Source organism: Palaemon carinicauda, chromosome 26, assembly GCF_036898095.1.
Source record: "Palaemon carinicauda isolate YSFRI2023 chromosome 26, ASM3689809v2, whole genome shotgun sequence".
In the NCBI taxonomy this organism is placed as follows: Eukaryota; Metazoa; Arthropoda; class Malacostraca; order Decapoda; family Palaemonidae; genus Palaemon; species Palaemon carinicauda.
This window is the reverse complement of record NC_090750.1, coordinates 93,643,298-93,670,263: the sequence shown is the minus strand read 5'-3', so window position 1 is coordinate 93,670,263 and position 26,966 is coordinate 93,643,298. Positions and strand designations below refer to the sequence as shown.

Here is a 26,966-nt window from a genome sequence, read left to right as displayed (position 1 = left end):
CAACTGCGGATGCTGATCGCCATCGAGCGACCCTCAACTGCGGATGCTGATCGCCATCGCGCGACCCTCAACTGCGGATGCTGATCGCCATCGCGCGACCCTCAACTGCGGATGCTGATCGCCATCGCGCGACCCTCAACTGCGGATGCTGATCGCCATCGCGCGACCCTCAACTGCGGATGCTGATCGCCATCGCGCGACCCTCAACTGCGGATGCTGATCGCCATCGCGCGACCGCACACCTGCGGATGCTGATCACCATCGCTCGACCCTGCGCATGCTGATCACCATCGCGCGACCCTCAACTGCATATACTGTTCGCCATCACGCGATCGCCCACCTGCAGATGCTGCTCGCCATCGCGCGACCGCCGACATGCGCATGCTGATCGCCATCGCGCGACCCTGGCATGCTGATCACCATCGCGCGACCCTGCGCAAACTGATCACCATCGCGCGACCCGGCGCATGCTGATCACCATCGCGCGATCGCCCTCCTGCACAGGCTGCTCGCGATCGCTCACCTTCGCATACTGCTCGCCAACGCACGATCGCTCACCTGCGCATACTGCTCGACCATCGCGTCGGCATAACACAACGCGCCATCGCCAACCTGCGCGTTAGCGCTCACCAGCTCACCACCGATCGCTTGTTGATCCATATCGCCAGCGGTCTTCCTCGCCCACGCGGCAGCGCGTTTCCTCGCCATCGCACTAGCGCTTGCGTTCGCCGCCTCGGACTCGCTCTCATCCACCTGCCCACCCTCACGACCGCACGCCCGTGCGCCCGCGCGACCACTCGCCTGCGCGCCCACACGCCCACATGCCTGCACGTCTACGCTCATGCTCTCCAATGTTCGCCCACGCGCGAACCAACGGTTTTTCCATCGCGCGGACGGATGGTGTTCCGTCGCGCGAACCTACAGTGTTTCTTCGTACAAATGTCGGCTTATTTCTTGCAGTATCCATTGCTCGTCTATGGGTTATCGCTCGCCGACCACCAGCTCTCGCCCTTCCTACCACGCTCGCCCTCCTTCTGCGCTCCTTCGCTCACCTTCGTTTGCGTTACCGCGCATGGGCGCTTCCACGTTCGCCCACGCGAAAATCTTTGAATTTCCGTCGCGCGAGCTCCAGGGCGATTGCGACCACGATTCCCAATGGGGTTTTCGCAGCATGACCAGCCTGGCGAGTTCTTCTGGAGCGTATTTCCAGAACACGGCCTCACCCCGTAAACGCAGAGCATGGCACTTGCTAGAATAGGAGAAACTTAAGGGAGATCTGAGCAACACTCCTCTTTCCTGAACCTGGGTTAGCCCTTCCCCGTCATTCCCTGGAAGGATTTTTGGCGGGGGGGCTTTCCGTTCGAGATTTCTCCATCGGACAAGGGGTGACTGCTTACCTCTTCCTCTGGGAGCTTACCAGGTTCTTTCCCTCCTCGGTTACGGCCCGAGGTTTGGTTCAAGGAAGCTACAGGAAGATCAAGGGTACTTTCCTCCTCTCGAGCTCAGGCACCTTGGCCTTTCGTCGTTAAGTATCTAACTTGCGGACAAGCTCGATATTGTACCATCTGGACGCGCTGACTGAGGGCTTCCTTCGGGTGTCTCATCTGTGGAGGTCGACGACCTCAGACACCCTTCCATCCTTGAGAAGAGTTTGTTTGTGCCCAAGGACAGAGACTTAGACAGCTGCTGTGCGGAGGAAATCGACTTCCGGTTTTACTCCTCCAAGGCGCTTTCTTCCAGACTCTGCAGGGCTCCAGCGCCCTTTTCTTTCAACCACGTCGGCCTAAGTTATCGGCTACGACAACTGGGACAAGGTGTCCAATTGCAGTTTCCTCCTGTCAGGAACAGATGGCACTGGAGACTCCCCCGGGGGGGCATAGTCCTAAAAGGAGTTCACGAACTCTAGGATTGCAGGTTTTTCGCTGGGACGATGCTTAAGGTTACTCATCCGAATGACAGCTTCCCGCACAATCTCTGTGATTAGCCAAGGATATCGCCCCTGCCGTCTCTGTCAGCGAATTCAGTGTCTCTGAACCTCTATGCCATAGCGTCAGCAGAGTTGCCCGGTTGGGCAGAATGATCCATACCTTAGGCGAAGGTCTTCCTTAGGATCATCGACGGCTTCACCCCCGGCCCCCTCAGTCGATCCTTTCTTGTAAGGAAGGATCTGAGAGGGGATGTCCGTAGTCGACCTCTCAGCCCTGATCAAGTTTGTCGAACAAACTTCGGCCAGCGTAGACCAGCAGAATCGATCAGACTGGTAACGAGGCGACAGGACTCCTTAAACCCTGGATCGGAAGTACGGGTACTTTCAGTTTCCATTCCATCCATCTTCCAGGGTGCTCGTTGAATTCAGCCTAGACTGCAAGTATTCCTGCTTATGATGCAGTGTGGCTATCCCGCCGTGGCATAGCAGGTTGGTTTCCCCAGAGAACTCTCCCTGCCTTCCTCTTGGCCGCTCAGGTGCAGGCTTCCGCCTCCTCTGCTGTTTGGAGGGCTGGTCAACTCCGGTAGGCTCGGGTTCGACCTTCTTCAGCGCCGGGACAAGCTTCTGGATGCTTACCATGAGTGTGGGCTCATGGTATTTTGCTTGGAGCCTTCTCTTCCTCTGCCTCAACATCTGGAGTATCTGGCCATGATATTGAGTCAACGGCCTTACCACGTTGGAAACCCCGCTTCTCGTCCATCCAGCGAGGTTAAGCAACGTCGGTACTTGGATGGGTGACCACCTGGGGACGCCAGATTCTGTTACCACATCCTCCGAGCCTTCCTTTCGGTTGACTGTGGCAAGACTGAGGAGAGTCGCAGTACCTGTTCTCAGTCAAGCAGAGCTTTCAGCCCTACCTTGGAACGTTTCCTAGTTCTCCTTTCCTCATTGACCCGTCTATAGTCCGAACGGTCGCCTCAGGATAAGTTCCATGTGGGGCGATCCAAGTTCCGGTGGCTTCAGGCAATGTTTAACCGGACTCCCTGGCCCTATGGGACCAGCGGAACTATTAGACCTGCAATGGGTGTTGACCTATGGAGCCTCGTGATGGTAGTGGATATTCTCGTCCTTTCCCCACATTCTTGATGCGGTTCTCGGACTCGTCAAAGGAAAGGGGGGGGGGCATGTTCCGGTCCAGGACTATGGTCAAGACCTGAAGGATACCTCTCCATCATTCAGGCAGGCTTAGGGGCCTTAGTCTGGCCCCTCTTCAGATCCTACAGCTTCTGCCGAGTCGCCCCGTTGCACGTCGACTTCATTCTAACCAGCAGGGGACGCATTTTCACACCTTCACATCTTGCAGTAGGGATACCGGGATGATTGAGATTCTCTCAATACCACCATTGGCTCTCTCATTCCAGGCAGGGGAATGTTTCTCTCAGACTATCCGAGCAGAGCCTCGTAGAGAGAGTGTACCTGGAGGTCTTTGACCTTGGGTAACCAGCAAGTGCTGGTCTGGGGGACCTGATCGCGACAGCTTGGAACCTCAAGCTTCCGCTATTCTTCCCCCCAGTCTCAGACCCCGAGACTCTGGCAAGATGCATTCCGGTGATGGTGGGACAACTTCGACGCCTGCGTCTTCCCTCCTTATTGTCTGTGGACAATGGGTCTCAACAAGACCAGGTTGTCTGTCAACCTTTCAATGGGAGAGCTCCACTGGGACTACGCGCAGAACGGTTTCTGGACCCTCTGCTTCCCCTGACGGAACTCCCGGGAGAGCTTCTCCCACGGCGCAGACTACTCAAGCAACCACACTGCGACATCTCTCCCAAACCGGGGCGTCGCTTCGGCTTCATGCCTGGAGACACTACGCTTCCTCCTCAAGAAGAGACAACCCGCTACAGTCGCGGTACGGAGGTCGCGTCATCTGCGATAGTCATCCACAGGGGTCTCCCAGGCAAAGTGAAGAGTCTAAGGTGGTTGGTGCCGTGGGAGATATACCTCTTCCCTTGAGGCCTCTTCTCCAGCAATAACGGTCTTATTGCCTTTCGGCGGGAGGAAACTCCTTTCCGCTCTCGGCAATGAAGCCTGTCGCTCAGCCTTTCCCTGACCTTCAGGCTTAAAGGAATAACTTTTTCCTGCCCGCTGGATCTATCCTCGCTCACGCGAAGCTACGATCGTCCCTGCCCTAGTCGGAGGAAGACCTCCAACTTGGAGCATGGCTCGGACTTTTAGTCCTTTAAGAGATCTTCTCAAGACCCTTTACGACAGGCCTCGGATTGTATTCCGCCTTGGGTCTTCTGCTCACTCTGGCCACGGCCAGTGTGTAAGCAATCTTCTTGGTCTCTTACTACTCCCCCCTTTCTAAGGAAGAGGGGAAGGCAACATTCAGGCTCGCTCCTGAGTTGTTTGCTAGACTCAGAATCTGAGGGTCCCGGCCCTTCGGTCCGATTCATTCAAGATTTCGAGTCTCCATTCTGTATCTGATGTCCCAAGACCTTCTCTTTCTTGCCGGTAAAGGAATCGAGAGGTTAGCGCTGGGAACAGCTGCAGTTTGTCCTCAGTTGCAGCCGATTTGGGAGCACAAGGAGGACATGGGGGGAGAGTCACCAGTATACCTCTTCAGCCCAGACTCAAGGACATTCATATCGACCTGCCTCCAGACCCTCCCCCGTCACGTCGCCCTACAGCACGATGTTGGATACATCGCAACGTCCCTCTCCTTCAAGTAATACTACTCTGTGACGCAGGTGCTACAAGCTGGAGTCTGGAAGCGTCTAATGACCTTCGCAGCCCGCTTCCTGCAGGGCGTGACCCACAGGAGTCTCGATACGTTTTCTATCGCTCTGTGGTGGCTACACAACAGCTGGTCTAACCTCAGGCTCCTTTTTAGACAGGTAGCAGAAGGTTGAGGGCATTGTTATCAGGTTTTAGTCTGCATGAACGAAAGAAGTATGTCTGGCCCTTACTTCTTTCTTCATCAAAGCAGCATCCTGGTCTCTGCATAGCTGACCTCGAACCTCTGCAGGTAAACCATGCTTCCTTGTGTTCCGAGTATTGGGTCAATACTGTCGTGTCCCCCATACCCTGACGAGGTGGTATTGGGAACGTCCTAACCCAGAGTTCCTTCTGGAACTCCAGGTCAACTGCCTAGGACGGGTCACACTTCTTCCTTCACACACAAGCTTACGTAGGCCACATGGTTCCTTGCGGAGCAAGGAATTTGTGAGGTGCAGGGACTCCTTTTCTCAAGTGCGATTCACTCGGATTCTGAGTCCCCGGGTAAAGCCAAAGCCAGTATGGCTGGGGACTTTCCACCCTTCCTAAGGGGTAAGTCACCCTTTGTAAATAGCGTGGTTTGTATTTCGGTTACGGAACAAATGACAAATTCGAAGATAATTTGTATTTTTCCTAACCATACAAACCTTAGCTATTTACACATATTTGCCCGCCAGCCCTGTCCCCCAAGACAAGTCCTACCTCTAAGTGAAAGTGAGTATTCACCTGTGTGTGAGGGGGAGGAGGGGTAGCTAGCTACCACTCCCCTACCCCCCCGCTAACTAGCGCGGGGGTAATACACCCTCGTTAAATTCTAATGGCTCGCCATTTCAGCTACGCTAAAAGGTAACCCTTTGTAAATAGCTAAGTTTTGTATGGTTAGGAAAAATACAAATTATCTTCGAATTTGTCATATCTGTAGCACCATGCTCAATGCTACAAGGAATGACCGCCATCTTGATACTCAATAGTAGTATGGGAAATAGGGTAACCTTGATAACGGCTCCCCTTCCAAAATTGCCACTCTTCCCCCTCGAGGCGAAAACGCTATTCGAGGTGAAGATCGCTATGTGTCGTATCAAGGTATACATCCCCTGATTTATGCGATATCCTTAAGAGAATGGTAAGGATATTCGCGCCAGGAGTTAGAATTCTGGAGACCTAAAGGTAAATTCTCTGGGAATATCACTGTAGTTCATATATCCCTTGGAAGCTACTATTAGGAACCTTCCATTAGAACGACATGGCTATCTCACCCAAAAATAGATTTTCCGTTTATTACCATGATTGACTACTGCAACTCTTTCTATTACAATTTACCAAAAGTGCAACTTAAGAAATTACAAAACATAATAAACAGAGGAGCAAGTCTGATAAAAGGTGTCCCACCTAGAGAAAGGATCACCCCTATACTAATCGATTTACACTGGCTGCCAATTAAAGCAAGAATTTAATTTTGAATATGTACAATGACCCACCAAGTTATTAGAACCGAGCGTCCAAAATACTTAAGAGAACTGCTACATATTGCGCAGCCAACAAATCGTGTTGACACGAGAATAGTTACAGATGTCTTCAAACTATTGGAACCTAGATATATGTCTACTGTAGGCTCCAGAGCCTTTAAATATGCGGCCCTGAGACTAAATAATAAGCTCTCATGAAACATTCAAATGATTGAAGACATTAAGGCTTTCAAGAGGAAACTGAAGACTTTCTTATTTCATGAATCTTTTGACAGTGATGATTCAACAGTAAATTAACAATATGCGATATGAAACGTTAAATACTCTGAACGAACAACGTAAAATGACAGTGGAGGTCCTGTAGAGAGTGGGGTTCCCCTGCTGTATGGCACCGGAAAAGCAGCCATCAAAGTAAAGTAAGTTTCCAACATGCCACTGCAGGCCAGCTAGTGGCAACTCCTAGAATAATGAGTACTATTCAGTGCCACAGCGCTGCCCATCACGTGACTTTCCCTTCCGAGGTAAAGTTGCCCTCCTTTGACAAACAACACTTCCGCTTATGGGTAGAATCGTCGATAGCTAGCGGCGAGTTTTGGAGGCCTTGACTTTTGAGGTAGTAATTACCGACTTCGCTTGATGGAGAACATCTCTGGCATGGATAGCAGAACATCACTGGCTATGATCCTCATTGCAAGCAAGCGCACTGCTCCTACCAGCAAGACTCCTCCTGCTCTACTCATCATACACAATAGAGCTCAAGCACTTAATAACTGTTCCAGCTTTGTCAAAGTCCTACTCCTATTAAAGGTCTCAGGTTTGGACTTGTATAGTTAAGAAAAATACAAATAGATTTCAAATATTTTGATTTTTATATTTCAGGGCTGGGCAAAAGTTATGACTGGCATTCACTTGAAGATGGCTTAAAAATTTCAGAGGAAACTGGTAAACCTTTGATGCTTATCATTCACAAGTCTTGGTGTGGAGCTTGCAAAGGTGAGATGAGAAAATTTGGTACAATAAATCATTTTAGCAATAGTCAATTCATAATCTATTAATGTTATGTCCCATTTCTTTGTACAATATTCAGTGTGTATTTTTTTTTTTTTTGTGTGTTTGATAGTCAAGTTGATGACTCACATATTTGATAGATCTTCATATTGCTATTTAGACATATAAAATAAAAACTTGTTTTGTTGTTGAATATTATATATTTTATTGGTTTACCTTGTAAATCATCTACTTTTGAAGAGTAATATGTTGTGTATTTCTTACTGCTTCCAGGCTTAACCAGCTTTTATTTGTGAAAGTTGTTCGACTTTATCTAAATCTATGTTGTTCTGACACTAAGTACAAAACCTTCACTATTTTTAGATTCATCTTTTGGCAAAGCCGGAAGACTAGCCCTAAAGACTTTAAAGCAAGGTGGAACTACCAAGCCCCCTCTAGCTGGGGGTTAGTGAGGGGTAGCTGGGTTTGCCAGGTAGCCCTCTCATTTACACACCAGTGCGTCTAACTCTTTTCTTTTGGCTTTGCCTAGAATGGACGTCTCCGCTCTTTGCATTCCAAACATACTTACCATTGTACTAAGACGGACCTTAGATTCAGGCCTTCGTTCTGTAACCAATGACCCCAATCTGCTGTTACTTTACACAGTGAGGAGTTTGGGGTATTAGTTTAAACGCACAGCAGAAGCTCGTTCCCGAGTGTCAGCACTCTTTGTCAGCACTGGGAAGGTCAAGTGGGGGGTCACGAAGAACACTATCTCGGCTAGGATTCATAGGGTCATAGACTGTGCCTTGAATCCTGACCCTCTTCCTGCTCATTGACCTAGGGCTCATGATGTTAGGGGCATCAGTACGTCCCTAGTGTTCAAGAGAAACTACTCTGTGATGTAGGTACTGCAAGAGAGCTTGTGGATGTGACCTTCACCTCCCACTACCTGGAAAACGTAACCCACTGGAACATGGAGACGTTCTCAACTGGACCTGTGGTGGCTGCACAACAATTGGTTTGATATGCCTCAGGTTCCTTGATGGGTAAGTAGCATATTGTTGAGGGCATAGGTTACCCAATATTAGTCTGGGATGAATGTGTAAGAATGACTTGCTCTTTCTTTCATCTTCTGCTCTCTTGGGTAACAGCACCCATGGGTCCTCTGCAAGCTGGCCATACCTATCTTTAGGTAATAACCATTTCCCTTGTGTAACCTAGTACTCCATAGAAATAATACTTATTACATCCCCATACCCCTCACAAGGTGGGTATTGGGTAACATCTATGTTTGATACCAGAGATTCCTTGATTCCGTCACTCTTTACAAACCCTCGCTATTTATAGGGGATACTGTATTACTTTCTGCGTAGCTGAAAGACAAGCCATAAGATTTTATCAAGGGATAACTACCCCAACCCCTAGTTAGCCAGAGGGGGGTTTACCCGGCTACCCTGCTTACTCACACACCTGGGCTGAGCACCCACTTTGCTTTTGGCTCTGTTAGAGTGTGGACGTGGCTGCTCTCTTCCGCCTTAAAACTGACTTGCCACTTGTTTATAAATTAATTCTTTATTTGTTCCAACACGAATACTTACCTCGAACTACTTTCTATAGGAGTCACTGGTGATCTCCTCTCTATCGACCAGAGTTTTGCGTATGTTACCCCCCACTCCGCTCTCTAAGTAGACCTACCCCCGGCATCAAGGAATGTGCCCCGAGGGTAGTATCAAGGTAGGTCGCTACTTGGCTGGGTCAGCCTCATCATTAAGTTCTCTGGTCGCGAGGCGTTCACACCTCGCTCTCGTTCTCTGTCGATCCTTTGTGTGCGTTGTAGTGTCCCACGTGTTCCCAGCGTGGCAACTTGCGTTTTCCAGTGTGCTTTTCCCAAGTGTTCCTGTGCGTTCACCTTTCAACCGTGTGCTTACCCAGTGTTTTCATTGATTCCCTTAGTGCTTGTGTCGTGCGTTGTGTGCATTATGGAGCAAATTCGCCGTTGTCCTGGGCCTAGAGCCGGGAAATCGTGTGGAGCGTTCCTCTCCAAGCCGGAAGTGGATCCTCACTCCCTTTGTTCCTCCTGTAGGGGAAAGGTTTGCTCGTCAGCAGATACGTGCCCCGAGTGTGTAGACTGGAGCGATATACAGTGGGTACGATACGGTACCAAAAAGAGGAAATCAGCGAAACGTTCCCCCAGGAAAATTAGTTTGTTCCGTAACCGAAATACAAACCACGCTATTTACAAAGGGTATTACTTTTAGCGTAGCTGAAATGGCGAGCCATTAGAATTTAATGAGGGTGTATTACCCCTGCGCTAGTTAGCGGGGGGGTAGGGGAGTGGTAGCTAGCTACCCCTCCTCCCCCTCACACACAGGTGAATACTCACTTTAACTTTTGGCTCGGACTGTGACAGATGTCTCTGTCTTGGTCCTCGCTTGGCAGCCATTGTCTGTTTTGTCTTTACTTAATCGCTTACTTTTCATTTACTCAATATATATGTAAACATGTTTTCATGTTTGTATATATATTTGAGTATAGAAATAAGTAAGTTTCCTTTTCCGATGTGTGTGTGTAGTGTACGATATCTACGTGGAGGCCTCGGCAGTTAGGCCACCACGGCGTATTTTATGGGTGGCGATCGAGTTTGACTTATGTCTTTCTCTCTCTCTCTCTCTTGAGGTCGTTCACCCTTTTACTACGTGTTACTACGCCCTTGTAGCCTAGCTTCCTTTCCGTGTGGGGGGTTGCTACGCCGTACGTTTGTATCAATTAGTTATGAATCTAATTGTAGTTGTTTTTTGTTTTTCAGCTTGTAGAACGATTCCTTTCGGGGTTTTCGTTCTTTCTTTAGTGTTCATTCATTTTTAAATTACATAATTACATAGTTACATAATTATAATTGTTATAATTCTGTTTTGGTTACAGCTCTCCTTCCGCGAGTGTAAGTGGTTGTGAGGGCACGTGCCTGTTGTGTAATTCTTGTTCCTTTCCCTCGGGATTCCTCTTCGGAGCCTTCCCGGGGGAATGAATGTGTACTAATATTATTTGTTTTATTTTTTTACAGTTACCGATCTAGTTCGTTTCTGTAATATAGCAACGGTGTGAGCTGTCTGGTGGAGTCCTGGGAATTCGGCTGTTGCTGCCTCCCCCCTTGTATTTTCGTCAGGGGCGTGTCTCCTTCTACTGGTAGTACTCCCGTGTCGACGGACAGCTCTCCAGTTCATTTTAGAACAGTCAGGAGGCTTGCCTCCTTGGGCGGATAACTTTCCTTCCGAGGGAAGTTTTTCCTGTCCAGGCTTGAGTTTTTCCCCTTTTGGGGGGTTCTTCTCTTGCCTTTTTTTCGTGCGACTATGCTCTTGGTGCTGAGCGGTCGCACCTGCAGTTTCGCTGAAGGGGCTGGGCAACTGCAGGAGCTCCTCTTCAGAGGATTGCTCCTTTTAGGTCACTGGCTGACCAGTCTCTTCCACGAAGTGTTTCTCTTTCGTTCGCGAGAGAGTACACTCATAGAGACTCCTCTTCGGAGGTTTCTTCTGTTGCTGTTGCTGTTGGCCTCCCTCGCCGTAAGGCCCACCGTCCGCCTCGTCGTAAGGGCCTCTCATCTCCCTATAAGGGTGCTTGAGGCGCCTTTTGGATCTCCGTTTGCAGCCTACAACTCCTTTTTCTCGATCTTCCGCCTTGGTGCAGATGGACAGCAGTCTGATCTCGTCTTCCGACGGGCAACGGTCTTCCCGACGGACAACGGTCTTCCCGACGGACAGCGGTCTTCCCGACGGACAGCGGTCTTCCGACGGACATCAGTCTCTCGGCGGACAACGATCCCTTCGGGGCAAAGGGTTGCCCCCACGGGGGTTCTTCCCTTGCGTGTCAGGGTTTCCCTGCGCGCCCTTCTGCTCATCAGCGCTCTCCTGTTCGTCAGCGCTTTCAAGATGATCTTCCCTGCGGTTCCTGTTGGTTCCTGTTACGCGCCCTGTGCGCCCACGTTCGCCCTCGCGATCTAGAACTTCGGTTCAGGTCGGGGTCAAGGACTCTTCTTCGTTGCGCAGGTTTCCATGCGTAGCCTTCTGCTCGTCAGCGATCATCAGCTCGTCAGCGATCATCAGCTCGCCAGCGATCATCAGCTCGTCAGCGATCATCAGCCCGCCAGCGATCATCAGCTCGCCAGCGATCTCCGGATCGCCCACGTGTGTTACAGCCGGCACGCCAATGTTCTCCAACACTTCTGAAGGAACATGGTTCGCCAGCTACTAGCTCACCTGCGCATGCTGATCGCCATCGCGCGACCCTCAACTACAGATGCTGATCGCCATCGCGCGACCCTCAACTGCGGATGCTGATCGCCATCGCGCGACCCTCAACTGCGGATGCTGATCACCATCGCGCTACCCTCAACGGCGGATGCTGATCGCCATCGCGCGACCCTCAACGGCGGATGCTGATCGCCATCGCGCGACCCTCACCTGCGGATGCTGATCGCCATCGCGCGACCCTCAACTGCGGATGCTGATCGCCATTGCACGACCCTCAACTGCGGATGCTGATCGCCATCGCGCGACCGCACACCTGCGGATGCTGATCACCATCGCTCAACCCTGCGCATGCTGATCACCATCGCGCGACCCTCAACTGCGTATGCTGTTCGCCATCACGCGATCGCCCACCTGCAGATGCTGTTCGCCATCGCGCGACCGCCAACCTGCGCATGCTGACCGCCATCGCGCGACCCTGGCATGCTGATCACCATCACGCGACCCTGCGCATACTGATCACCATCGCGCGACCCTGCGCATGCTGATCACTGCTCGCGATCGCTCACCTTCGCATACTGCTCGCCATCGCACGATCGCTCACCAGCGCATACTGCTCGACCATCGCGTCGGCATATCACAACGCGCCATCGCCAACCTGCGCGTTAGCGCTCACCAGCTCACCACCGATCGCTTGTTGATCCATATCGCCAGCAGTCCTCCTCGCCCACGCGGCAGCGCGTTTCCTTGCCATCGCGCTAACGCTTGCGTTTGCCGCCTCGGACTCGCTCTCATCCACCTGCCCACCCTCACGACCGCTCGCCTGCGCGCCCGCGCGACCGCTCGCCCGCGCGACCGCTCGCCCGCGCGACCGCTCGCCCGCGCGACCGCTCGCCCGCGCGCCCGCGCGACCGCTCGCCTGCGTGCCCGCGTGCCCGCGTGCCCGCTCGCCTGCGTGCCCGCGCGACCGCTCGCCTGCGCGCCCGCGCGACCGCTCGCCCGTGCAACCGCGCAACCGCTCACCCGTGCAACCGCGCGACCGCTCGCCCGTGCAACCGCGCGACCGCTCGCCCGTGCAACCGCGCGACCGCTCGCCCGTGCAACCGCGCGACCGCTCGCCCGTGCAAATGCTCGCCCGTGCAACCGCGCGACCACTCGCCTGCGCGCCCACACGCCCATGTGCCTGCACGTCTACGCTCATGCTCTCCAATGTTCGCCCACGCGCGAACCAACGATTTTTTCCATCGCGCAGACGGATGGTGTTCCGTCGCGCGAACCTACAGTGTTTCTTCGCACAATTGTCGGCTTATTTCTTGCAGTATCCATTGCTCGTCTATGGGTTATCGCCCGCCGACCACCAGGAATTCCCGTCGCGCGAGCTCCAGGGCAATTGCGACCACGATTCCCAATGGGGTTTTCGCAGCATGACCAGCCTGGCGAGTTCTTCTGGAGCGTATTTCCAGAACACTGTCTCACCCCGTAAACACAGAGCATGGCACTTGCAGAATAGGAGAAACTTAAGGGAGATCTGAGATACACTCCTCTATTCCTGAACCTGGGTTAGCCCTTCCCCGTCATTCCCTGGAAGGAATTTTGGCGGGGGGGGGCTTTCCGTTCGAGATTTCTCCATCGGACAAGGGGTGACTGCTTACCTCTTCCTCTGGGAGCTTACCAGGTTCTTTCCCTCCTCGGTTACGGCCCGAGGTTTGGTTCAAGGAAGCTACAGGAAGATCAAGGGTACTTTCCTCCTCTCGAGCTCAGGCACCTTGGCCTTTCGTCGTTAAGTATCTAACTTGCGGACAAGCTCGATGTTGTACCATCTGGACGCGCTGACTGAGGGCTTCCTTCGGGTGTCTCATCTGTGGAGGTCGACGACCTCAGACACCCTTCCATCCTTGAGAAGAGTTTGTTTGCGCCCAAGGACAGAGACTTAGACAGCTGCTGTGCGGAGTAAATCGACTTCCGGTTTCACTCCTCCAAGGCGCTTTCTTCCAGACTCTGCAGGGCTCCAGCGCCTTTTCTTTCAACCACGTCGGCCTAAGTTATCGGCTACGACAACTGGGACAAGGTGTCCAATTGCAGTTTCCTCCTGTCAGGAACAGATGGCACGGGAGACTCCCCCGGGGGGGCATAGTCCTAAAAGGAGTTCACGAACTCTAGGATTGCAGGTTTTTCGCTGGGAGGATGCTTAAGGTTACTCATCCGAATGACAACTTCCCGATGCCCATTCCCGCATATTCTCTGTGAGTAGCCAAGGATATCGCGCCTGCCGTCTCTGTCAGCGAATTTAGTGTCTCTGAACCTCTATGCCATAACGTCAGCAGAGTTGCCCGGTTGGGCAGAATGATCCATACCTTAGGCGAAGGTCTTCCTTAGGATCATCGACGGCTTCACCCCCGGCCCCCTCAGTCGATCCTTTCTTGTAAGGAAGGATCTGAGAGGGGATGTCCATAGTCGACCTCTCAGCCCCGATCAAGTTTGTCGAACAAACTTCGGCCAGCAGAATCGATCAGACTGGTAACGAGGCGACAGGACTCCTTAAAAACCCTGGATCGGAAGGACGGGTACTTTCAGTTTCCATTCCATCCATCTTCCAGGGTGCTCGTCGAATTCAGCCTAGACTGCAAGTATTCCTGCTTATGATGCAGTGTGGCTATCCCGCCGTGGCATAGCAGGTTTGTTTCCCCAGAGAACTCTCCCTGCCTTCCTCTTGGCCGCTCAGGGGCAGGCTTCCGCCTCCTCTGCTGTTTGGAGGGCTGGTCAACTCCTGTAGGCTCGGGTTTTGACCTTCTTCAGCGCCGGGACAAGCTTCCGGATGCTTACCATGAGTGTGGGCTCATGGTATTTTGCTTGGAGCCTTCTCTTCCTCTGCCTCAACATCTGGAGTATCTGGCCATGATATTGAGTCAGCCGCCCTACCACATTGGAAACCCCGCTTCTCGTCCATCCAGCGAGGTTAAGCAATGTCGGTACTTGGATGGGTGACCACCTGGGGACGCCAGATTCTGTTACCACATCCTCCGAGCCTTCCTTTCGGTTGACTGTGGCAAGACTGAGGAGAGTCGCAGTACCTGTTCTCAGTCAAGCAGAGCTTTCAGCCCTACCTTGAAACGTTTCCTAGTTCTTCTTTCCTCATTGACCCGTCTATAGTCCGAACGGTCGCCTCAGGATAAGTTCCATGTGGGGCGATCCAAGTTCCGGTGGCTTCAGGCAATGTTTAACCGGACTCCCTGGCCCTATGGGACCAACGGAACTATTAGACCTGCAATGGGTGTTGACCTATGGAGCCTCGTGATGGTAGTGGATATTCTCGTCCTTTCCCCACATTCTTGATGCGGTTCTCGGACTCGTCAAAGGAAAGGGGGGGGGGGCATGTTCCGGTCCAGGACTATGGTCAAGACCTGAAGGATACCTCTCCATCATTCAGGCAGGCTTAGGGGCCTTAGTTTGGTCCCTCTTCAGATCCTACAGCTACTGCCGAGTCTCCCCGTTGCGCGTCGACTTCATTCTAACCAGCAGGGGACGCATTTTCACACCTTCACATCTTGCAGTAGAGATACCGGGATGATTGAGATTCTCTCAATACCACCATCGGCTCTCTCATTCCAGGCAGGGGAATGTTTCTCTCAGACTATCCGAGCAGAGCCTCGTAGAGAGAGTGTACCTGGAGGTCTTTGACCTTGGGTAACCAGCAAGTGCTGGTCTGGGGGACCTGATCGCGACAGCTTGGAACCTCAAGCTTCCGCTATTCTTCCCCCCAGTCTCAGACCCCGAGACTCTGGCAAGATGCATTCCGGTGATGGTGGGACAACTTCGACGCCTGCGTCTTCCCTCCTTATTGTCTGTGGACAATGGGTCTCAACAAGACCAGGTTGTCTGTCAACCTTTCAATGGGAGAGCTCCACTGGGACTACGCGCAGAACGGTTTCTGGACCCTCTGCTTCCCCTGACGGATCTCCCGGGAGAGCTTCTCCCACGGCGCAGACTACTCAAGCAACCACACTGCGACATCTCTCCCAAACCGGGACGTCGCTTCGGCTTCATGCCTGGAGACACTACGCTTCCTCCTCTAGAAGAGACAACTCGCTACAGTCGCGGTACGGAGGTCGCGTCATCTGCGATAGTCATCCACAGGGGTCTCCCAGGCAAAGTGAAGAGTCTAAGGTGGTTGGTGCCGTGGGAGATATACCTCTTCCCTTGAGGCCTCTTCTCCAGCAATAACGGTCTTATTGCCTTTCGGCGGGAGGAAACTCCTTTCCGCTCTCGGCAATGAAGCCTGTCGCTCAGCCTTTCCCTGACCTTCAGGCTTAAAGGAATAACTTTTTCCTGCCCGCTGGATCTATCCTCGCTCACGCGAAGCTACGATCGTCCCTGCCCTAGTCGGAGGAAGACCTCCAACTTGGAGCATGGCTCGGACTTTTAGTCCTTTAAGAGATCTTCTCAAGACCCTTTACGACAGGCCTCGGATTGTATTCCGCCTTGGGTCTTCTGCTCACTCTGGCCACGGCCAGTGTGTAAGCAATCTTCTTGGTCTCTTACTACTCCCCCCTTTCTAAGGAAGAGGGGAAGGCAACATTCAGGCTCGCTCCTGAGTTGTTTGCTAGACTCAGAATCTGAGGGTCCCGGCCCTTCGGTCCGATTCATTCAAGATTTCGAGTCTCCATTCTGTATCTGATGTCCCAAGACCTTCTCTTTCTTGCCGGTAAAGGAATCGAGAGGTTAGCGCTGGGAACAGCTGCAGTTTGTCCTCAGTTGCAGCCGATTTGGGAGCACAAGGAGGACATGGGGGGAGAGTCACCAGTATACCTCTTCAGCCCAGACTCAAGGACATTCATATCGACCTGCCTCCAGACCCTCCCCCGTCACGTCGCCCTACAGCACGATGTTGGATACATCGCAACGTCCCTCTCCTTCAAGTAATACTACTCTGTGACGCAGGTGCTACAAGCTGGAGTCTGGAAGCGTCTAATGACCTTCGCAGCCCGCTTCCTGCAGGGCGTGACCCACAGGAGTCTCGATACGTTTTCTATCGCTCTGTGGTGGCTACACAACAGCTGGTCTAACCTCAGGCTCCTTTTTAGACAGGTAGCAGAAGGTTGAGGGCATTGTTATCAGGTTTTAGTCTGCATGAACGAAAGAAGTATGTCTGGCCCTTACTTCTTTCTTCATCATCCCCTCTACGGGGAAGCAGCATCCTGGTCTCTGCATAGCTGACCTCGAACCTCTGCAGGTAAACCATGCTTCCTTGTGTTCCGAGTATTGGGTCAATACTGTCGTGTCCCCCATACCCTGACGAGGTGGTATTGGGAACGTCCTAACCCAGAGTTCCTTCCGGAACTCCAGGTCAACTGCCTAGGACGGGTCACACTTCTTCCTTCACACACAAGCTTACGTAGGCCACATGGTTCCTTGCGGAGCAAGGAACTTGTGAGGTGCAGGGACTCCTTTTCTCGAGTGCGATTCACTCGGATTCTGAGTCCCCGGGTAAAGCCAAAACCAGTATGGCTGGGGACTTTCCACCCTTCCTAAGGGGTAAGTCACCCTTTGTAAATAGCGTGGTTTGTATTTCGGTTACGGAACAAATGACAAATTCGAAGATAATTTGTATTTTTCCTAACCATACAAACCTTAGCTATTTACACATATTTGCCCGCCAGCCCTGTCCCCCAAGACAAGTCCTACCTCTAAGTGAAAGTGAGTATTCACCTGTGTGTGAGGGGGAGGAGGGGTAGCTAGCTACCACTCCCCTACCCCCCCGCTAACTAGCGCGGGGGTAATACACCCTCGTCAAATTCTAATGGCTCGCCATTTCAGCTACGCTAAAAGTAATACCCTTTGTAAATAGCTAAGGTTTGTATGGTTAGGAAAAATACAAATTATCTTCAAATTTGTCATGTTTCCTCGCCGATACCATCACCCAGTGAGCGGTCCGACGGGGCCTCGGTTTCACCGTCCCCTACACAGAGTAGGGGACGAGGTAAGTCTAGTGTTGTGGATGAACAAGGCGTCCTTTCCCTGGAGCCCAGTGTAAGTGCAGTGCCAATGGCGGGCCCCTCTAGGGCTAGTGAAGGACCCAGTAGTGCGTCCGGAGAGTCGGCCCTTGTGCTCTGGGGGCACGCTTCCTCCGATGACCCCTTGTGGTGTAGTAACGCGGTCTTGGTATCACCACCGCCCTCGTGGGCCTGTGCTTCTGGTTCGTCGTTAGGGGGAGACACCCAAAGGAAAGTTATACCTTCGGGTAACGATGCCTTCGGTTAGAGGCTCCCGAAGACGCCGGGTAGGTCACCCCTAAGGATGGATGTGACCCTGGATCCCTGGCTCATGGGCATGGAACGGTTTGAGTCGTTCCCAACCCTCCCCACGGAAGTCCCCGATGACTTCCTCCAGCCCTCGACCTCTGGCATTCAACGCCCGAAGAAGTCCCCCGCAGTCCCCGCTACCAGCCGACACGCGGTGAACACAGTGTCGTCGGGCTCATCGGACGTCTATTCCTTGTCAGAGGAAGAGGTCAGGGTGAAACACCGCCGTCAGAGGGAGCGGTCCAGGAGCGAGCGTTCCCGTTCGAGGTCGCGCTCTCGGTATAGCAGAAAGCGCTCCCGCTCCCCGGGCCGTAAGTATAGGAGAAGTGTATCTCCCGGTGGCGCCTGGATCTACGTATCTTCGCGGGAATCGAAGGTGCTTCGTTCCCCAGACCGCTGGTCCAGTGAGCGATCGCCAAGGCTGCCGTCCTCTAAGCACAGCCTTGACCCTCGCGACCTGGCTCGCAGGAAAGACCTCTCGGGAAAGCATAAGTCCTCGAGGCCTCCGGTTCACCCCGCCCAGCGGGGGGAAACGTGCTTCTTGTCAGGCAACCTGGCCGAACCAGCCCAGCTGGTGCGGCCTTCGGGTCGGAAGGAACGGTTCCCACTGTTGGGTCAGCCCACGGGAACCGCGTCCTCAGCGCCCAGAGCCTTAGGGCGTACGAGAGTCCCCGCTGAACCAGCGGTGCCTGCATTATCCCGAGCCCCTGGTGCGGACATACCTGCAGATGAGGTCCAGTACCTCGGCAGGACGGCGCCCCTGGCCCCAAGGGCTAGGCGTCCAGTCGGCGTGCCCGGTAAACCGGCTCCCCCGCCCCAGGCCGAGACCTCGGCTGACGGAGGGGAGGGCTCCCCGACGGAGGACTCCGCCTATAGGAGAGTGGTTAGCCTTATCAGAAGGCACCACGAAATAGCAGAACCTGCGGCTACGGATGGAGATTCCTGGAGGTCAAGCCTGCTGAGGATCATGCAAACTCCCTCCCAACCTAAGACATCCCTAGCACTCCCTCTAGCCCGAGATCTAGTTCTAGGGCAAGAGTACATCAACAAAGTAGTGGCCAGCAATGCCGAGGCCCCCAAAATCCAGAGTGCCTCGAAATTGCTCCAGGGCCTCAAAACCCAAGGGAAAGTCTATGTGCCTGCAGGACGTCGCCCAGGTCCTTGTAAAGTGGAGTCGGCAGTAGACATCCTGAGTCAAGGCGTCTCAGACGATAGAGCCTCTTCGGCCCCAGTCTGTTTCTCGCCAGCAGAAGCCTCCATTATGGAGGAAATGTCGCGAGACTTAGTCAACGTCTCCTCTTGGCTGGACTGGTGGGCTTCCACGTTGGTGGGTGTTCAAGCCTCCTTCGACCCCGAGGACCCTGATCAGCAAGGCCTACTGAGGGACCTCATTACCTCCGGGGGTAAAACCCTGAAGTTTCTGACCTATCAGTCTCTCGCCCTAACAGCCAACTGGGTTCTCCGTAAGCGAGACACTGTGCTAACGAAGGTGTCTCAGAAGGTACCAGACAGGGAGGCGCGAGCCATTCGCAGCCTGCCCCTGTGGGGAGAGTCTCTGTTTCCTCTGAAGGAGCTAGAAGCCATAATGGAAAAGGTCTCGAAAAAGAAGGAGGCCAACGTCCCCAGACCGACGACTTCTAGGAGACCGCCCTACAAGAGGTCCGTCTCGGATAGCGCCGCGACGCCCCAAGCCTCTTCCAGCACTACGAGGAGAGAGGCCCCCTCTTCCTCCTGGTCCACAATGCCTCAGCCCTCCCGCAGGGGAGCTGCAGCGCCCTCAAGCTCCTTCAGGTCGGGTTACTCCGCCTCTAGGAGAGGCAGATCAGGCCGCCCCTCTAGAAGAAGATAGAGTGGGAGGCCCCCTATCCCCGCCCAAGCCTCGGGTTGGGGGATGCCTCAGACAACATTGGCAAGCATGGAAGGCTCAAGGGGCAGAGCCTTGGACAGTGTCCGTTCTAAAAGAGGGCTACAGACTTCCGTTCCTGACGGAACCACCCCCTCTTATTCCGGCCAACCGGACAGAATGGCTAGCTCCCAAGGACCCGTTAAAGAGGACCGCCCTTCAAGAGGAGGTATCCTCCATGTTAGAGAAGGGCGCCATGGAAGAAGTTCTTCTCCCAGGGCCAGGTTTCTACAGTCGCCTGTTCCTGGTGGAGAAAGCGACAGGGGGGGTGGAGACCGGTTATAGATCTGCTCTCAACAAGTTCGTCAAGAAGACGGACTTCAAAATGGACACTCCGAAGTCAGTCCTGCTGTCCTTGAGGGAGAAAGATTTTATGATGACCATCGACCTCAAGGACGCATACTTCCAAATCCAATCCACCCCTCGAGTCGGAAGTTCCTCCGGGTGAAATGGGGTTCCCAGATCCTGCAATTCAGGACTCTTTGCTTCGGTCTGTCAACAGCGCTCCAGGTGTTCACGAGAGTCTTCACGACTGTCTCAGTGTGGGCTCACGAACGAGGCATCCGCCTTATCAGATACCTGGACGACTGGTTGCTCCTTTCCGCCTCAAAGGCCCACTTGGAGGAACAAGGGAGAAGTCTCCTCCAGTTTTGCAGAGATCTGGGGATTGTAATCAACCCGAAGAAGTCAAATCTATCCCCGTCCACCAGAATGAACTACTTGGGGATGACATTGGACACCATTCAGGGAAAAGTTTTCCCTTCGGAGGACAGGATAAGGAACCTCAGGCACATCATTCAGCCGTTCCTGTCAGAACACCCCAGGAGAGCGAAAGACTGGCAGAGGCTGATAGACCACCTGGTCTCATTGGAGAAACTAGTTCCCCAAGGGAGGGTAAGGCTCAGATCCATCCAATGGAATCTCAAGAACCTCTGGTGCCAGACGGACTCACAACAAGTGCTAATTCCAGTCCTTCCAAACACGAGACCCTCCCTGGAATGGTGGCACTGCCAGTCGAACTCCCTCAAGGGGATGCCCTTCGGGACTGGGCCTCCAGAATTACTTCTGTTCACAGACGCCTCCAACCAAGGATGGGGAGCCCATCTCCTCGACGAAACTGCACGAGGTACCTGGTTGGAAGGGTAAAAGCAACTCCACATCAATGTCCTGGAGTTGAAAGCAGTCCAGAAGGCGTGCTTACACTTTGCAAGTCTGCTAAAGGGAATCACCGTGTCGTTGATGTGCGACAACGCCACGGTAGTAGCATACATAAAGAAACAGGGAGGCTTGAAATCGAGAGAGTTGTGTGATCTCACCATAGAGATTCTAAATTGGGCAGAAGAAAATCACGTGGTGTTGTTAGCAAGGTTCATTCCCGGGAAGAAAAACGTTCTGGCCGACGGCCTCAGCAGAATGGGCCAGATAGTAGGGACAGAATGGTCCCTTCTCCCAGAAGTAGCCAGGCTCATCATTCAGCGCTGGGGTTCCCCGGTGATGGACCTCTTTGCAACAAAACTCAACGCCCAACTCCCAGTCTATTGCTCTCCTGTACCAGACCTGAAAGCAGCCTTAGAAGACGCCTTTCAGCACAAGTGGGACGATCTGGATGTGTACGCTTTTCCCCCTTTCACGTTGATAAGACAGGTGCTCAACAGAGTAAGGACCGCCCGAAACCTAAAGATGACTTTGGTAGCGCCCTGGTGGCCGGAGAGAGAGTGGTTCGCGGACCTAAAAGACCTAGCGAGTCAACCGCCGTGGCCTCTACCCACCAGGTCAGACCTTCTGCACCAGCCTCACTTTCTCAAGCTCCACGACAACCCACTCTCCCTTCGTCTTCACGCCTGGAGACTATCGAGCGGCTCCTGAAGAAGGAAGGATATTCTCCCTCCACGGCTAAGAGAATGTCTCTATACCTGAGAAAGTCGTCAGCTGCGGTATACCAGGCAAAATGGGCCTCCTTCACGAAGTGGTGCTCTGAGAGGCACATTAGACCTCTTAAGGCCTCTGTCCCAGACATAGCATATTTTCTGGTGTTTCTTAGGGACAAGGTAGGAATGTCAATTCCAGCCATAAAAGGAGTTCGAGCCGCCTTAGGCCAAGTCTTCCTCCTGAAGGGCATCGACCTGGGGGCCTCGAGACACATAGCGATGCTTGTCAAGAGTTTCGAGCAGTCTTGCCCCCCTCAGGCGAGTAGGGTGCCCCAGTGGGACTTAGCCAAGGTCCTGAAGATGCTGTGTCGTCCCCCCTTTGAACCCTTGAAGGATATCGTAGGCAAAGATCTCACCCTCAAGGCCGTCTTCTTGCTGGCCTTGGCGTCCGCTAAGAGAGTGGGAGAGATCCATGGTCTGTCATACGACGTTTCTCATTCAAAGGGGTGAAAAGAAGTATCCTTCAAGTTTGTGCCTTCTTTTGTGGCCAAGACTCAGAACCCAGCAGTCTGGGACCCGAAGTTTGAGGGTTTCTCAATTCCTGCCATCCCTAAGACAGGCAATGTAGAAGACTTGAAATTGTGCCCAGTGCGAACAATTAGGAAATACCTGGAAAGGACAGCGCATCTCCGACCAGGCATCAAGAGCCTCTTCGTTTCCACAGGTATTAATAAGAAACAAGTTTCCAAAAACACCATCTCCTTCTGGTTGAGACAAGTTATCGCCAGAACCTACAAGGAAGATGGCATGGCAGTGCCAGGCACTCCCCGGCCTCATGACATCAGGGGCCTGAGCACCTCCTTAGCCTTTGAGAAAAACATGGCAGTGGGGCAGATCCTGCGAGCAGGTACTTGGTCGAACCAGTCAACCTTTACTGCCCACTACCTCAAGGACTACTCAAGAAAATCCTTGGACGGGTTCTCCATTGGAACAGTCATCTCCGCCCTCCAAGCAGTGTAACGGTAAAAACCCCAGGCGCGTTCAAGACTAGCGACCGGTAGGCACAAGTGCGGTTTCCTACCTCCTACCCAGTTGCTTACTTGCCTCTTCGGGGAATACCGACTGTTCCCATAAAATAACACATTCTTCACGACTACGCTACTGGAAGGAACGTCAAAAGAAGTTTTTCAAAGGGTGAGTACTTAGACACTAACGTGAATTTTTGTGTAGTTACCCTCGCTCCCGCTTTCTAGTAGGTCTCGTTATCCATAGGCCTCTTGGCCTCCACGGCCCGGGTCAGGGGGTCAGAATAGCACTCCCGCCTCCTAAAGTGTAAGTCTCCTATAGAAAGTAGTTCGAGGTAAGTATTCGTGTTGGAACAAATCAAAAATTTTAAGTAATTTTTATTTTTCCTAACATACTTACCGAGAACTACTTTCGGGTAATGGCCCTCCCTTCCTTCCCCGAGTGCCTCTCTTCCCTTGCTAGCATTGTACTAATTCAATAGAACTTAATGATGAGGCTGACCCAGCCGAGCAGCGACCTACCTTGATCCTACCCTAGGGGCACATTCCTTGATGCCGGGGGTAGGTCTACTTAGAGAGCGGAGTGGGGGGTAACATACGCAAAACTCTGGTCGATAGAGAGGAGATCACCAGTGACTCCTATAGAAAGTAGTTCTCGGTAAGTATGTTAGGAAAAATAAAAATTACTTAAAATTTTTTATTTTCATTCTCTTTTCAGATTGTGTTCCTTCTTCTGCCGGCCTCATGAATACCTGTCCTGGACCTGAGGACCGCTCTTTCAGTTCCTTTATGTCTGCCCTTGAGACGAATCCTCGCCAGCTGTGTCTGTCCTGCCGAGGCCAACGTTGTGACTGGAACAGCACTAGTCCCTAGTGTCGAGAGTGGTTTGCCTCCCAGTGGGAGAGGTATTGGCGAAGAAAAAAGTAGTAGTCTAAGTGAGATTCTTACTCTTCGAGGTCTTCCTCGAAATCTAAGAAATCTCTGACTTTTTTAACCCCCCGATCTCTCCCAAAGCTGTTCCTTGTCTGGTCCTCTTAAGGCAACGGTCGAGTACCAGTGCAGCCCTGTCAACCTCGAGGATCGAGGGACAGTACCGTTTCCCTTGGCAAAATGGTTCCATCCCCCCACCCACCTCCAGGGAGCACCTGCTCTGTTGCTGATCTTTTGCAGATGTGGCCATTGCTGGCTTGCGACTAGTCCCCCATTGAAGGAAGTTCTGTTCGAACTCCTTCAGTTGGGTATTGAGAGGAAGTGGACTCCGTCTTCCTCAGAGGTGGAGCTTTCCCGGTTGGGCGCAGCGCCGGGTGGACGATCTTGGTGCTGCTACCCACCACTCGGACTTTTGGTCCCCTGATGTGTCTGATGCCAAAGATTGCTCGTCCCCCTTGATGAATCGGGGGGAAGAGCAAAGTCCGAGACAGTGTCCTCCTTCGGGAGGCCAGCTCTCTTGCCCATGAGAGAGATCTTCTACAGACCAACGAGTGACATCGCTAACTTTGTCAGAGCAGGTTCCCTCTTCAGAGGAACTTGCCAGACTTTCCCTTTCTGGGGTTTGTCGAGTGGAGGAGTTTTCAACTCCTCGTTACCCTGAACACAGCTACTCCCCTGCGGTAAGGAGAAGCTTGTTTGATCCTTTGGACTGACTCCCTGAGCCTTCGGGCTTTCGTCACTCTGAACCTTCCCCCTCTTGTGACCCTGACCCTTCGAGCCCTCTTGATCCCAGGCCTTCTGGCTTTTGTTACGCTAAGCCTCTAGGCTCTTATGACCCCGAGCCTTCGGGCTCTCGTGACCCTGAGCCTTGGGGCTCTCGTGCCCCCAGGCCTTCCCTGCTCTCATCACACTGAGCCCACGGGCTATTGTGACCACAAAGAAACATCATAAGAAATATCAAAATTATGACGTCAAATACATATGATACTTTGTCTGTTAATGTTTCTGATCATCTGGAAGTCAATTTAAATAAATCGCAAATTCAAGTTGAGGTCTACCATCCCCCTCAACAATTAGATCCAAAAGACAAAAAGAAAATCATAATTGAAAAACCCAATCTATCAAGACCCTCTTTAATAAAACTACCTGGAAATAGTGTTAGATAAAAAACTGCTAATGGGAAGACTCCATCCAAGGGGTCTAACAAAATATAAACCATAGTTTTTTCTTCATTTTGCAATGGAATTGTCAGGGTTTAAGGGCCAAATACAGTATGAAGAACTTGAGTTCCTTATTCAAGAGCATTCCCCCATAATTATATGTCTACAGGAGAGCAAACTTGATCATAATACTCCTTGTCCTCGTAAATATGTTGGTTATAGGACACCATATGATCACCAAGTAGGGAGCCATGGCGGAAGTCTCATGTACGTTCGTCGAGATGTTCCCGAAATATCTTTGTCTATTCGTACACCTCTGTAGGCAGTGGTTGTACAGATTGATATAGGGAGAAAATATACAATTTGTTCTCTGTACTTGCCTCCAAATGGTAACATTTAGTATGATAACTTAGTAGAGGTGATTCAACAACTCCCTCATTCTTTTCTTTTACTTAAAGATTTGAATAGTAGATATCCTTTGTGGGATGATGTTTTAGCAAACATGGGGGGAAATATCATATCATATCAATTGTGGAAAATGAAGATGTGGGACTCCTTAATACAGGAGAGCCCACACACTTTCTTTCATGTCCAGACAGGTACCTTGACATGTATTAACATATCAACTGTAAGCTCTAATTGCCTTCTCGATTTCGATTGGAGTACATTAGATGATTGGCATACTTGTGATCATGCACCAATCATTATAAACACCAACAATAGTCCACCTTTACAGAGATCGCTACGATGGAATCTTGACAAGGCGGACTGGGATAAATTTCGTGAGGTAAGCGAAATTGAGGGGTATGCAGAACAATTTGAAAATATTGATGATGCCATAGACTTACTGAATGGAACTCTCCATACACCAGGGGTCAACTCAATTCCCAAAACAACAGGGTTATTCAAACGACGACCAGTCCCCTGGTGGTCTTCAGAACTAACTGCCCTGCACAGAGCCCCAAGGAGATCTTTAACACGATTGCGCAGACTCCGTACTGATGAGAATTTAATTATATACAAGAAATGTAGAGCACAGTTCTGTAGTGCCATGAAAGAAGCTAGGCGCCAGTCATGGGTGTCTTTTGTTTCCTCCATTAACAGTAGAACACCACTATCTTCTCTGTGGAGGAAAGTGAAGAAGATAGCTGGCAAATTCACTCCCAACCCACCACCAGTGTAGAAAGTGAATGGTCATTATGTGACTGGAGCAACTGAGGTTAGCAATGCCCTTGCTGATCATTTCTCAAATGTATCATACAAGTGGGTAGCAGCCCCTGGTCACCAGCATAGGAACAATGAAGAAGAAAGCTCTAAATTTTGCAACAGGAAGGGAGGAGTCATACAATTCTCCTTTTACTGAAAGAAAATTTGATTCTGCCCTTTCCACTTGTAATGATACAGCCCCTGGTCCCGATGGAATTCCATATGCAATGATTAAACATGTACCACTTAATACAAAGTTATTTATTTTAAGTATTTATCAATAGAATATGGCAGGATCATAGTTATCCAAGTGTTTGGGAACTAGCCATTATTTTAGCCTTTTTAAAACCGGGTAAGGATAAGTTTTTAGCAGCAAACTATCAAACTATTGCATTGACATCTTGCTTATGTAAGATCATGGAGAAGATGGTCAATGCAAGACTGATGTGGTACCTGGAAACGAAAGGTATTTTATCCCCTATCCAGTGAGGATTCAGAAAAATGCACTCAACTGATGTGTTGAAATGACTTGAGTCCTCTATTTGTGAAGCCTTTGCTTACAAACAGCACCATGTAACATTCTTTTTAAATATTTAACTTAGCCGGTGGATATATATGTAGCTAACATCTCCGACGGTCGACAGATTCCAAAAACTCGCGAGCGATCACCGTGGTGATTGCTGGGTGTGAACACCAGCGCCAACTGCCGGCAGGATACCGCATATATTTCCCCAGGAATTCAGTTCTTCTCTGTCGGTTGAAATGACAACATTGGTTCCGCTCGCGCTTAACCTCAAAGTTTTCAACTAATTGGTGAAGTACTTTTTTCATGGTTTATGGCTTTCGCCGTGTTGGATTATCTTCGATAAAACTCTTGAATAACTTTTTTGATTTTCTGTTGCTGAACTTTGCTTATTTTTTGGACTCTCTTTGAAATTTTCATAATGGCTGACTCTTCTCCTCTCTATCGTAAATGTTCTAAAGACTGTAATAAACGCCTTCCTAAAGCTTCCATCGATCCTCATTCGATTTGTATTAATTGCCGAGGCAAAGCTTGTCAATTAGGGGATCGATGTGAGGAATGTGTTAATTTGTCTGAATTCGAGTGGTTGCAGTATGAGAAATATACTCGAAAACTCGAAAGAGATAGGGTTAGAAGAAGCTCATCTCGAT

The 26,966-nt window shown here is 51.5% G+C and overlaps 1 protein-coding gene across 1 annotated transcript in view; it reads left to right on the top strand.

Annotated features, from left to right (window-relative positions):
- Positions 1 to 26,966, top strand: part of LOC137619694 (thioredoxin domain-containing protein 12-like) — a 70,600-nt gene that overhangs the window by 3,719 nt on the left and 39,915 nt on the right. Inside the window, exon 2 of the mRNA XM_068349970.1 lies at positions 7,051 to 7,164. Coding sequence (XP_068206071.1) covers positions 7,051 to 7,164 — 114 coding nt within the window. The remainder of the gene's footprint in view (positions 1 to 7,050; positions 7,165 to 26,966) is intronic.